Source organism: Pseudophryne corroboree, chromosome 3, assembly GCF_028390025.1.
Source record: "Pseudophryne corroboree isolate aPseCor3 chromosome 3, aPseCor3.hap2, whole genome shotgun sequence".
NCBI classification, from domain to species: Eukaryota; Metazoa; Chordata; class Amphibia; order Anura; family Myobatrachidae; genus Pseudophryne; species Pseudophryne corroboree.
The window spans coordinates 775,243,790-775,257,826 of record NC_086446.1 but is presented as its reverse complement, the minus strand read 5'-3'; the positions used below and the strand labels follow the sequence as shown (position 1 = coordinate 775,257,826).

At 46.5% G+C, this 14,037-nt stretch overlaps 1 protein-coding gene across 1 annotated transcript in view; it reads left to right on the top strand.

The window, feature by feature from the left end:
- The first annotated feature begins 2,325 nt into the window (after positions 1-2,325).
- Positions 2,326-14,037, top strand: part of LOC135057434 (uncharacterized) — a 72,773-nt gene continuing 61,061 nt past the window's right edge. The window contains exon 1 of the mRNA XM_063963328.1: positions 2,326-4,871. Coding sequence (XP_063819398.1) covers positions 2,326-4,197 — 1,872 coding nt within the window. The 3' untranslated portion in view covers positions 4,198-4,871. The remainder of the gene's footprint in view (positions 4,872-14,037) is intronic.

The following is a 14,037-nucleotide window of genomic DNA, read 5'->3' as shown; positions in this document are numbered from 1 at the left end:
CACCCCCGCACCTGCCCCTCCACCACCTGCAGCACCTCCGGACCTCCTTTCCACTCCGCCGCAACACCCGTACCTGCTCCTACCCTACCCATGGTGCCTGCGGTCCCCTACCCCACCCCCGGCACTCCCGTCCCTTACCATCCCACAGCACCTCCGGAACCCTTCATCCATCCACAACATCCCCACACCTGCCCCTCTCTCACCCGTGGCACCCCTGCCCCTCCCCCACCTGCAGTGCCTCCAGACCCCTCCCCCATCTGCATCCCCCACTTCTCTGCCCCTCCCCACGCGCAGCACCTCCCGAACCTTCCCCATCTGGGCCCCACCCCCACTTCTGCCTCCCCTCCACCCGCAGCATCTACAGACACCATCCGCAGTCCCCCCCGCACCTGCTACATTCTGTACATCGTGCCCTGCAGGTGCTGTTCACGCCGTCGCAAGGGGCTGTGCCTCCTTCACCATCGCACGCCCTTTCATTGTGCAATATTTAACCACTAACAAAGGAATGCAGGTAATACTCCATATAATACAAATGTGATACCCACCAAAAAGAGCAGTCAATTTATCTATATACAGTATTGTATAACTTCAAGTACCCACAGCAATTGCTGAAAAGGTCACATGACCAGAGTCAGGTGGTCTGGGAGGAGACAGTTTGAAGACAGTGGCAGTTGGTCCAGGGGAGCTCTGAGGTAATGGTGGAAAGGGAAGGAGCTGCGCTGGGTGTCAGAGCAGTGCTGACAGGCTCCTATTCTGTCCCATAAATCCCTTGAAAAATATAATAAAATTGAATTACCAGCTTCTTCAGATAAGGCAAGGCCAGGGGAGCAGCCTGGCTGCGAGTGACAGAAGCAGGCAGAACATTCCCCTGAAGTCCCGGCATCTGGTGCAAGAGCAATACAGACTGAGGGGTGAAGCAGGAGTTGTCTTATAAGGTGATGGAGGACTTGTAACACTTGAAAGCTTCACAAGAGGTATTGCAATTAAGCACTGCACCGCACACCTCAGTACCATGCAGTCCATAATTGAGAGTGACCCTTTCAAAGTAATTCATTAATAACATAGGCATATTAGCCAAAAAACTTCCTTATTTCAGTCAATATTACTATCTGTAAAATAAAGTGTAGGAAAGCACTACCCTGTCTTCAGCATATACTTACAGTAAGGATACAGCTTAATCAGTCAGGCTCTACAGAGGCATTATTAAGAGACTAAAGCCTGCATTAAATGTATTTTTGCCTACAAACATCTAACCATCCTGTCATCAGTCAGTACTATGGATATTATATCTGACAGCCAGGGACTCTCTACTTTAATCTCCTACCTACTTATTTGCCTAAGAGAACAGTCAGTAAAAGGATACAATAACTACTAAAATATTAACTTTGATTGCAGTTAGGAGTGGAATGGAAAGCAATTCCTAACTATGGAGGGATTACAAATAGACCTCAGCAGAGATTGTTATTCAGATAACTTTGGCAACTGTATTGAGTGAGCATCTACACACATCGCTGGCAATTGGATTAAACTGATTGGAGCAAGTTAACTGCTAATTCCTCTAACATAGACAGCATCCTTTCTTGTTAAAAGTTTTGAATGTGCACCACCGAAATTAAATTGAATTGCTACTTAATTTGAGGTATAACTCTAATAAGTAATAGTACAGAATAGTAGGGTGGAAGTATAGTGTTATGCTACTGTAAATGTGCTTAGTGACACTATTACTAAAGTGAATTTGGTTATGTCTGTGTACAGTTAATGTGCATGCATAACTTGAATGTTGCACCAGCAGAGATGGACTAGTTTTGGTGGTTGTCATTGGTGTGACACACTATAGTGTTGGGGGTATTGCATGAGTTCCTTAACTGTGAGCTTTTATGTATGAACATTTTCTGTTCTTGTTGAGATGATCATTATTGACTCATCATCAAATTCATTGTTGAGAAGTGTTCTTTAATAAATTAGCATGGAAAGTATACATTGTTTCTACAGTTATTCAATTGAGACTCCTATACTCACCTCTCTATGAAGAATGAAAGTGATTGGAGAACTGTGAAGTAAAACTAAAGGTAATCCTACAAATACCTGCATATCTTACTCAACTGTAGATTTTCCATTCATTGCTAATATCACTATAATTGTACCTTAGTGTCACATTTGGCGTCCAATGAACAGGATAGACCCAAAGCAAGTTTTAAACTTAGTTAGATCAAGATGTATCAAGGGGAAGTACCCATGAGGGAGGGCTCCATTATGCACACTTCCTCACCAATTACAATGCCATACTATTTTGGTGCACCATGGCTTCCTGCTTTTTCAGGAGATATGTGTCCTGCAGAGTCAATTGAATTCAAAGAATTTAAGACAAAAATTCAGGCAATGTTTAGGCTATACCCACTAAGTGAACAACAAAAAGTGGAAATATTAATTGGACAACTGAAGGGGACTGCTCAGCGGGAAGCAAATTCTTGGCCACAGAGTCAGAAGAGAACAGCAACAGACATATTGGAAAGATTATCGAAAATCTTTGAGTCCCGAACATTATCGGATTTGATGTTGCATTTTTATGCAAGAAAGCAGCAACCTGATGAAACTCTGCGAGAGTTCGCTCTTGGTTTACAAGAAGCATTGCAAGACATTAAGGCCTGCAAACCAGGGGAAATAATTCAAGAAGATGAAACACTTGTTAGTCAGTTTGTCGAGGGGGTGTATGGAGAACAGATGAAAACTCATCTTAAAATGATACGGCTGCAAAAACCAACCTGCAGTTTCTTAGATTTTAAAGAAACAGCAATCAATATTTTGGGAACCAGTTCCAGGCAAATGCAGACCACCGCATATTTGGAATCAGCAAATCAACATATTCAGTCATTGAGTATAGCAGATTTGTTAGTTGCTCTAAAAGTACAAATTGCAGAACTTATTCAGGGCATGACAGATATGTATAAAGAAATAAAAAGCTTGAAAGAAAGACCAAGAAGAGAAGAGAAAGACTGGCAATCTGGAACAAGGCCCTGTTATGACAAAAAATGGGGAACGACAGGAAATTATAGACAATTTAAGGATAATTTTGTCGAACAGAATCGGCCAATTTGTAGACTTTGCCAGGAGAGTGGTCCTTTTGCACACTGCCAACAAGAAAATTTACTTAGAAGTACTGAGGCCAAGGAACAACCCTCACGAAGAATGGAGAGAATAGGTTCACTCTTGGAGGAAGAACTACCTGGAGATGGGGGTCTCAACCCAGTAGTGCAGAACCAAATAAAAGCTGTCGGCATGCCACCTGCAGATGTTGTTACGCCAGCCAGTGCAGGGAAAGTTTTGGGCAAAGTCATATGGTTTAATGTAAGACGTGGTTATGGCTTTATTAATCAAGATGACATGAAGAGAGATATCTTTGTACACTACACAGGCATCCAGAAGAACAACCCAAGAAAATATCTACAAAGTCTGGAAGTTGGAGAGACTGTAGAGTTTTATGTGGTCAAAGGAAAGAAAGGTCTACAGGCAGCAAATGTAACTGGTCCTGGTGGTATTCCAGTGCAAGGCAGCAAATATGCAGCAGATCGCAATCACTATCAGCACTATCCATATCACAGGGGTTCTCCAAATAACTACCAGCCAAACTATCGATATAATGAAGGTGGAGAGGAGTCAGACAAAGTTGAAAGTGTGGCTAAAAGTGCTAATCCCCAGTCACATTACTGGAGACATCGCTACCCACCAAATTACCCAAGGAGACCATGTGGAAACAAACAATATCCCGATGTCCCAAAGCAGAGTGAGTTTTTGTGGAGAACAGTTGTACAAGATACACAGAAACAGAGTGGATTGGTGCATCAGAGGTTTCATGAAGTAGTCAGACCACAGTCTATTGCAGAGCCATTATGTCAGAGTAAGACAATAATGGAGGACACTCATTCCAGTATAGCCCACCACAACCAAGCAGATATGCAGGCGTATTGTAAGGAAAGTACTGAAAGCATTACCAACTTAGCCATAGCAGAGAGGTTGGGGTCCCCTGTACAGAATTGTCTGGATTTTGTCATGCAAAAGCTGGATTCTTCTCTTCCTGAGCAATCATATAGTTTAGTGAAAGAGACCTCAATTTCTGTTCCTTCAGAGTATACATTCACAGACAATGAATATATTGAGAAGAATCCCAGTGAGATAGCATTCATTATGTGGCAGGTTTGAGAAAGTCAGCATGGAGAAATAAAGGTGCTCCATTTATTCAGTATAGACATTAGTCAGAGAATAAATGTTTATAATAGGTATTGTTCTTGTAAATTTCAGATGTATGTACTTATCTCATGTTCATAAGTTGAATAGCTAAATTGTTCTCCTTGTACAAAAATGTGAGACTGTTCTTTATTGGACTTTGAAATGGCTTGTTGCATGAGGACATGCAAAATTCTAGTGGGATTGTATGTGATACCCACCAAAAAGAGCAGTCAATTTATCTATATACAGTATTGTATAACTTCAAGTACCCACAGCAATTGCTGAAAAGGTCACATGACCAGAGTCAGGTGGTCTGGGAGGAGACAGTTTGAAGACAGTGGCAGTTGGTCCAGGGGAGCTCTGAGGTAATGGTGGAAAGGGAAGGAGCTGCGCTGGGTGTCAGAGCAGTGCTGACAGGCTCCTATTCTGTCCCATAAATCCCTTGAAAAATATAATAAAATTGAATTACCAGCTTCTTCAGATAAGGCAAGGCCAGGGGAGCAGCCTGGCTGCGAGTGACAGAAGCAGGCAGAACATTCCCCTGAAGTCCCGGCATCTGGTGCACGAGCAATACAGACTGAGGGGTGAAGCAGGAGTTGTCTTATAAGGTGATGGAGGACTTGTAACACTTGAAAGCTTCACAAGAGGTATTGCAATTAAGCACTGCACCGCACACCTCAGTACCATGCAGTCCATAATTGAGAGTGACCCTTTCAAAGTAATTCATTAATAACATAGGCATATTAGCCAAAAAACTTCCTTATTTCAGTCAATATTACTATCTGTAAAATAAAGTGTAGGAAAGCACTACCCTGTCTTCAGCATATACTTACAGTAAGGATACAGCTTAATCAGTCAGGCTCTACAGAGGCATTATTAAGAGACTAAAGCCTGCATTAAATGTATTTTTGCCTACAAACATCTAACCATCCTGTCATCAGTCAGTACTATGGATATTATATCTGACAGCCAGGGACTCTCTACTTTAATCTCCTACCTACTTATTTGCCTAAGAGAACAGTCAGTAAAAGGATACAATAACTACTAAAATATTAACTTTGATTGCAGTTAGGAGTGGAATGGAAAGCAATTCCTAACTATGGAGGGATTACAAATAGACCTCAGCAGAGATTGTTATTCAGATAACTTTGGCAACTGTATTGAGTGAGCATCTACACACATCGCTGGCAATTGGATTAAACTGATTGGAGCAAGTTAACTGCTAATTCCTCTAACATAGACAGCATCCTTTCTTGTTAAAAGTTTTGAATGTGCACCACCGAAATTAAATTGAATTGCTACTTAATTTGAGGTATAACTCTAATAAGTAATAGTACAGAATAGTAGGGTGGAAGTATAGTGTTATGCTACTGTAAATGTGCTTAGTGACACTATTACTAAAGTGAATTTGGTTATGTCTGTGTACAGTTAATGTGCATGCATAACTTGAATGTTGCACCAGCAGAGATGGACTAATTTTGGTGGTTGTCATTGGTGTGACACACTATAGTGTTGGGGGTATTGCATGAGTTCCTTAACTGTGAGCTTTTATGTATGAACATTTTCTGTTCTTGTTGAGATGATCATTATTGACTCATCATCAAATTCATTGTTGAGAAGTGTTCTTTAATAAATTAGCATGGAAAGTATACATTGTTTCTACAGTTATTCAATTGAGACTCCTATACTCACCTCTCTATGAAGAATGAAAGTGATTGGAGAACTGTGAAGTAAAACTAAAGGTAATCCTACAAATACCTGCATATCTTACTCAACTGTAGATTTTCCATTCATTGCTACTATCACTATAATTGTACCTTAGTGTCACACAAATATTAAACCCCAGAAAGGCATGCAAGGGTTAAGGGGGCGTAGCCCCTTGCGACGGTGTGAAGAGCGCCCGTAGGGCGCGATGAAGCACCTAGTACTTATATAGTAGGAGTACAGTCAGTGGCGTAACTAGGGTAGGGCGAGTGGGGCACGTGCCCTGGGCGCCCTGGCAGGCCCAGGAGAGGGGGGCACCGCCGGCGTCCAGGGCATCATGCCCCACTCGCCCTGTTACCCCTAAATGTGAGGGGAGGAGAGAGCGCAGCGTCTCTCCCTTCCCTCACCGCCGCTGGAGCACTAGCAGCGCTGCCGTCTCCGGTCTCTGGCGCTAGCCAATCAGGGCTTGCGGACCGGCTCCTGATTGGCTGCCGGTCCGCGAACTCTGATTGGCTAGCCAGACAGTCGCCGGCGTCCGGAGGGAGCAGCGAGGGAAAGGAGAGGCGCTGCGCTCTCCTCCCCTCACAGGTGAGTGACGGGGCAGGGGGGGTCCGGCGGCGGAACGGAGGGGGGGGGGCTGGCACTGTGGGGCATGTATCCAGCACTGTGGGGCACTGTAACTGGCACTGTGGGGCACAGTAACTGGCACTGTGGGGCATGTAACTGGCACTGTGGGGCACTGTAACTGGCACTGTGGGGCACTGTAACTGGCACTGTGGGGCATGTATCCAGCACTGTGGGGCACTGTAACTGGCACTGTGGGGCACTGTAACTGGCACTGTGGGGCATGTAACTGGCACTGTGGGGCACTGTAACTGGCACTGTGGGGCATGTAACTGGCACTGTGGGGCATGTAACTGACACTGTGGGGCACTGGGACTGGCACTGTGGGGCACTGTAACTGGCACTGTGGGGCATGTATCTGGCACTGTGGGGCATGTAACTGGCACTGTGGGGCATTGTATCCAGCACTGTGGGGCATTGTATCCAGCACTGTGGGGCATGTAACTGGCACTGTGGGGCATGTAACTGGCACTGTGGGGCATTGTGGGGCACTGTATCCGGCACTGTGGGGCACTGTATCCGGCACTGTGGGGCACTGTATCCGGCACTGTGGGGCACTGTAACTGGCACTGTGGGGCACTGTGGGGCATGTATCTGGCACTGTGGGGCATGTAACTGGCACTGTGGGGCATGTATCTGGCACTGTGGGGCACTGTAACTGGCACTGTGGGGCACAGTAACTGGCACTGTGGGGCATGTAACTGGCACTGTGGGGCACTGTAACTGGCACTGTGGGGCACTGTAACTGGCACTGTGGGGCATGTATCCAGCACTGTGGGGCACTGTAACTGGCACTGTGGGGCACTGTAACTGGCACTGTGGGGCATGTAACTGGCACTGTGGGGCACTGTAACTGGCACTGTGGGGCATGTAACTAGCACTGTGGGGCATTGTATCCAGCACTGTGGGGCACTGTATCCGGCACTGTGGGGCACTGTATCCGGCACTGTGGTGCACTGTAACTGGCACTGTGGGGCACTGTGGGGCATGTATCTGGCACTGTGGGGCATGTAACTGGCACTGTGGGGCATGTATCTGGCACCGTGGGGCATGTATCTGGCACCGTGGGGCATGTATCTGGCACTGTGGGGCATGTGTCTGGCACCGTGGGGCATGTAACTGGCACTGTGGGGCATTGTATCCAGCACTGTGGGGCACTGTATCCGGCACTGTGGGGCACTGTAACTGGCACTGTGGGGCACTGTGGGGCATGTATCTGGCACTGTGGGGCATGTAACTGGCACTGTGGGGCATGTATCTGGCACTGTGGGGCACTGTAACTGGCACTGTGGGGCACAGTAACTGGCACTGTGGGGCATGTAACTGGCACTGTGGGGTACTGTAACTGGCACTGTGGGGCACTGTAACTGGCACTGTGGGGCATGTATCCAGCACTGTGGGGCACTGTAACTGGCACTGTGGGGCACTGTAACTGGCACTGTGGGGCATGTAACTGGCACTGTGGGGCACTGTAACTGGCACTGTGGGGCATGTAACTGGCACTGTGGGGCACTGTAACTGGCACTGTGGGGCACTGTAACTGGCACTGTGGGGCATGTAACTGGCACTGTGGGGCATTGTATCCAGCACTGTGGGGCATTGTATCCAGCACTCTGGGGCATGTAACTGGCACTGTGGGGCATGTAACTGGCACTGTGGGGCATTGTATCCAGCACTGTGGGGCACTGTATCCGGCACTGTGGGGCACTGTATCCGGCACTGTGGGGCACTGTAACTGGCACTGTGGGGCATGTATCTGGCACTGTGGGGCATGTAACTGGCACTGTGGGGCATGTATCTGGCACCGTGGGGCATGTATCTGGCACCGTGGGGCATGTATCTGGCACCGTGGGGCATGTATCTGGCACCGTGGGGCATGTATCTGGCACCGTGGGGCATGTATCTGGCACTGTGGGGCATGTATCCGGCACCGTGGGGCATGTATCTGGCACCGTGGGGCATGTATCCGTCACCGTGGGGCAATGTAGCTGGCACTGTGGGCCATTTTCAGTGGCCACACCCCTTCTGGAGCGTAGCCACACCCTTTCTTGAGTGTGACCACGCCCCTTCGGCGCGCGCACATGCTTCTTTTAGTGTTTTTTTTAGTTTTTTTTTAAAGGGGGGGGGGGGGCGCCATTTTCCGTCTTTCCCTGGGCTCCAAAAACCCTAGTTACGCCTCTGAGTACAGTGCAGAATTTTGCTGACCACCAGTATATAATATATAGCAGTACGGTACAGAAGGCCACTGCTCTACCTACCTCTGTGTCGTCAAGTATACTATCCATCCATACCTGTGGTGCATTTCAATTTTGCACAGTTTGCTGACCGCCAGTATATAATATATAGCAGTACGGTACAGTAGGCCACTGCTCTACCTACCTCTGTGTCGTCAAATATACTATCCATCCATACCTGTGGTGCATTTAAGCTTTGCACAGTATATACTGTATATAGTAGGAGGACAGTGCAGAATTTTGCTGACCACCAGTATATAATATATAGCAGTATGGTACAGTAGGCCACTGCTCTACCTTCCTCTGTGTCGTCAAGTATTCTATCCACCCATGACTGTGGTGCATTTAAGTTTTGCACAGTATATATATATAGTAGGACAGTGCATAATTTTGCTGACCACCAGTATATAATATATAGCAGTACGGTACAGTAGTCCACTGCTCTACCTACCTCTGTGTCGTCAAGTATACTATCCATCCATACCTGTGGTGCCTTTTAGTTGTTGTGCTCAGTATATATAGTAGGAGGACAGTGCATTGCCACTCCTAGATGGGCCAGGTGTTTGTGTCGTGCACTTGGGTCGCTTAGCTTAGTCACACAGCTACATCATTGCGCCTCTTTTTCTCTTTGCATCATGTGCTGTTTGGGGACTATTTTTTGAAGTGCCATCCTGTCTGACACTGCAGTGCCACTCCTAGATGGGCCAGGTGTTTGTGTCGGCCACTTGTGTCGCTTAGCTTAGCCATCCAGCGACCTTGGTGCACCTCATTTTTTCTTTGCATCATGTGCTGTTTGGGGACAATTTTTTTTGAAGTGCCATTCTGTCTGACACTGCAGTGCCACTCCTAGATGGGCCAGGTGTTTGTGTCGGCCACTTGGGTCGCTTAGCTTAGTCATCTTAGAGCGGTAGCACATATTGAACCACCCTAGTAGACCTCTTCAGGGAGACAAATACCCGCTACACTTTTACGCAACATGCAGCTAGAAAATGGGGAATAAGGTTTTTGCAGTGGGGTACACTGGGTTCCACAGGGATAACATCGGGGTGTAGAGTTGGATCTTGATCCGAGGCACCAAGACTATCAGTGCCGCCTCCTCTATAACCCCGCCTCCGTGCACAGGAGCTCAGTTTGTAAGTTGGTGCCTGCAGTGCAGGCTGACAACAGGGAGGGCTACTCCACAAGCCCTGAGAAGAGCTTTTTTAAGTGAAGATAGAAGACTTCAAGGGCTGCAGCAGAGGCACTCTAGTGCTAGATGTCATTCTGACATCTCCTGCTGCTGCTCCATAACCTCCCCCGGCGGCGCAGTGTATTCCTGTGCCCCGGTCGCCGGGTACTTACAGCGGAGGCTCCGGTTCATCAAGTCAGGCACACACACTCACCGCTGCTCTCCGGGATCGCGTGGCTGCATCTAGGGAGGAGGTAAGAGGGTTGCCAAGGCGCGACCCGTTGGAAATCGTGATCTGGCGCGGCAATTAGGAGGCGGGCTGCGCGTGCTGGCATGGACACTGTGTTGGTACAGGGACACCACTAGACCACCAAGGCAAGGGCACATGTCCGTTTTCTGCATAAACCATTTTCTTATGGCCCACAGTACCCAGTGGGGAAGTCCAGCAAGGGGATATGGTTCTGACCTGTAGCCCCTCCCCCAGCCCCAGGGCGCCATTTAGAGTAAATGTTCCCTGGAGCTGCATCTCTCTCTCTTCCTCACTCCCTGTCAGCATTTGGGCACCATCTTCACATGCTGAGCGGATCCTAGGACTGTATGGGCAAAGCCTCCTCTGTAAAGCCGCCTGCATTATCAGCGCTATGCATTTTACAGGACACTTAAGTATTCTACATGTCTGTTGACAGTGTTAGTTAATTAACAGTGCATTACTTCAGGGTTATGTACAGTAGTACAAGTACCCTGAGATATACAACCAGTCTTTACTGTGCATTGATATATCTATTAATCTGTATAGCTTTACTTAAACATCCTAGTGACATTTGGTGGACCCGTTCATTCCAAGTAAAGCATTCGTTACCTCTAAACCCAATAAATAAAGACACGGAGACTTGAATTTGGCAGAAAAATTGCTAGCTATTTATTTGACCCTAACCATAGCAAATCTGTAAATGAAAACTTTGTTAAGATGCCGATACAGCCGGCAAAATGGTGGCAGCAAAAAGAACGGCTCTACTAACCTAAATTAACCGTAAAATACTAAAAATTCGAAACCATCCTAATTTTACTACAACTATCAAAAACCGGTAATAGGTGACAACTCCACCCGCACAGTGACTACCCACCGCTCCTGGGTGCCCTGCCGCTGTCTTCCCGGACGGGTGGTCAAGCGGCCAATAAGTCGATGGAGGTGAGTGCACCTAAACCAAAGCAAACTGTAAATCACTACAGCTTACCATACAACCACCAACTGCCGTTCTTTTCCGCCAATAAATAGCCAACGATAAAACCAGCCAACAATTTAATGCCAAGGCACTCCGTGCCAGAACCTTTACCAAAAGGGCGGGAGGGCGGGAAGGCAATTTCACCAACAAGAGAGTGACAAAATGTCTATCCTTCCCTATATATACTGACCCTCCCTTTTTCCCAAAGGGCTGTACTTTCCTTCCAGCTAGGTCCACCCCTCACAAGATGTTTAACTCATTCCTTTCCTATGCTGTCAATTCTCTCTCCTAAACATCCTAGTGACATTTGGTGGACCCGTTCATTCCAAGTAAAGCATTCGTTACCTCTAAACCCAATAAATAAAGACACGGAGACTTGAATTTGGCAGAAAAATTGCTAGCTATTTATTTGACCCTAACCATAGCAAACCTGTAAATGAAAACTTTGTTAAGATGCCGATACAGCCGGCAAAATGGTGGCAGCAAAAAGAACGGCTCTACTAACCTAAATTAACCGTAAAATACTAAAAATTCGAAACCATCCTAATTTTACTACAACTATCAAAAACCGGTAATAGGTGACAACTCCACCCCCACAGTGACTACCCACCGCTCCTGGGTGCCCTGTCGCTGCCTTCCCGGACAGGTGGTCAAGCGGCCAATAAGTCGATGGAGGTGAGTGCACCTAAACCAAATCAAACTGTAAATCACTACAGCTTACCATACAACCACCAACTGCCGTTCTTTTCCGCCAACAGCTAAAGACTCCTTCCCAGAGTCTTCGCACCGCCACCATAACCTCACCCTAACTCCAGCAACCCTAGGAACAGATCCTCCAGGAAAAAACATCATCCCCTCATTGGATAGATGCACACCATCAGGCCGAAGAAGGTGACTTTGTCTCTGAACTGAATCCTAGGGTGGCGAACCACTTGGCCTCCGTGGGAAAACCCACTTCGCCACCGCCCCATTCACCTTCTGCCTGGCCTCCTCAATTTCGCGACCGTCCGTCACACCTTGCCAACTCAACCTTGGCACCATCAAGAAGAACACCAATATACAATTGGTCCATTCCCCTTCTGCCTGGCCTCCTCAATTTCGCGACCGTCCGCCACACCTTGCCAACTCAACCTTGGCACCATCAAGGAGAACACCAATATACAATTGGTCCACTGCTGCGGCCAAACTTGCCAGATCCTGTATCATGGCCCACCGCATCTCCAAAGAAGTCCTCTTCCCCAGGTCGTTGCCACCTAAATGGACAACCAACACCCTAGGGCTACATGCTTGCTGGCCTGACTCACTAGTCTACTTCTCCACTCCGTCCACATCATCCCTTGCCAACCAAGCCAACGAACTTCTCGAGCCCTAGGAAACATCTGTGCCCCCTGCGAGGCCAAAACTGGGCGGCCCAATACACATAAGAGTGGCCAACCACCCAAATAGGCAAGTCATCTTCCAACCAACCTGAAGAGGAGGAAAAAAGGGGGTAAAAGTGGATACTAATCATCTGTACCATCGTTTAATCTACTGCATTAACCTGAAGGATCTGCCAAAAAGAAAAATTTTGCTGTCGTATATTGCAGCAGTCTCGGCCTAGCCGATCTGCACGAGCAATCAGCCAATTTGAAGCCTAACATGAACACACAAATGGGAAAGATGAAAATAACCAAAAAGGGGGGGGGGGAAGGGGTAAAACATGTAATAACTCAGCTGGAGGTGAAAGCATAAAGACCTGCTGAGGGACTCTGATTAAAACAGATTAGCCGAATTGTGGATTAGAATTCAGTCCGTCAAGTCAGGCAAAAAATTGCAAAATAACTCCAGACCCCCGCTGCCGGCTCATGCCAGCAACGGCGAGTAGCTAATCCCTGAGTAGGATAAAAAGGGTGTCAAAGTCAAAAATATTACATAGAGAGAACATACAAACTGCACACATTTAAGTCGCTATACTTGCAAATATGCGCAGCGAGCACAGCAATATATAGTAACACACGCATTTACACGGACATGGCACCGAGAGGAATTCGACACTTATTTCATACAGTACATAATTATAATAATATCAAGCATCAGACATCATGGAGATTTAGAATTGGCTGATGAATTGATGTCATGAATGTGTATTATTTGAACAGAACCAGATGCGCCCATCATGTTTGGTATTGAAGCAAGCAGATTGATGTGTGGGTTAGTTTGAGGCTTGTTGTGAAGTTGTGGGACATTGCAGTGGATAGATATGATTATATGTATAAAAGCTAAGATCACTTTGTTAAGAACAATGAATGATCAAGCCAACCCTTTACTAAGATTTCAGGGCTGAACCTGATTAGCATATACAAAGCTAGAGAGACCCCTCCCCCAGGTACTGGTCAAACAGGAAGGTAGTGCCTGGCCAAAGAGAAAAGAGGTGAGTTTTCAGTGTTGCTGGTGAACTCAGAGGAAGATGGAGGTTTTGCATGATTTTAAAGAGGAAAGAGAGAAAGACAGAGTCATATGGAGAGATAAACTAATAATGAGAAGGATCTGGTAAATGTATCGCAGGCATTTAACTATAACTATATGTAACTGTTTTAACTATGTTCTAACTGTTTTCTGTGTGTGTGTGTAACCATGTAATTATAGATATACTGTACTTTGTAATATATATTGTATCCATATCCTTTTAACAAGAAATATATACTTCATTGAGCTTTGGAACTCAGATAATGTGTGGGTGTATCGTTTTCTCTTATGGGATGCTGTGGTATGCTTATGAGGAGTTGTGCGATGCAAGTGCACATTTATGGGATTTTGGTAATAAGATGTACAGGCATTTGCAATATATATATATTAGACCGGGCATCTTAAATATTTGTGA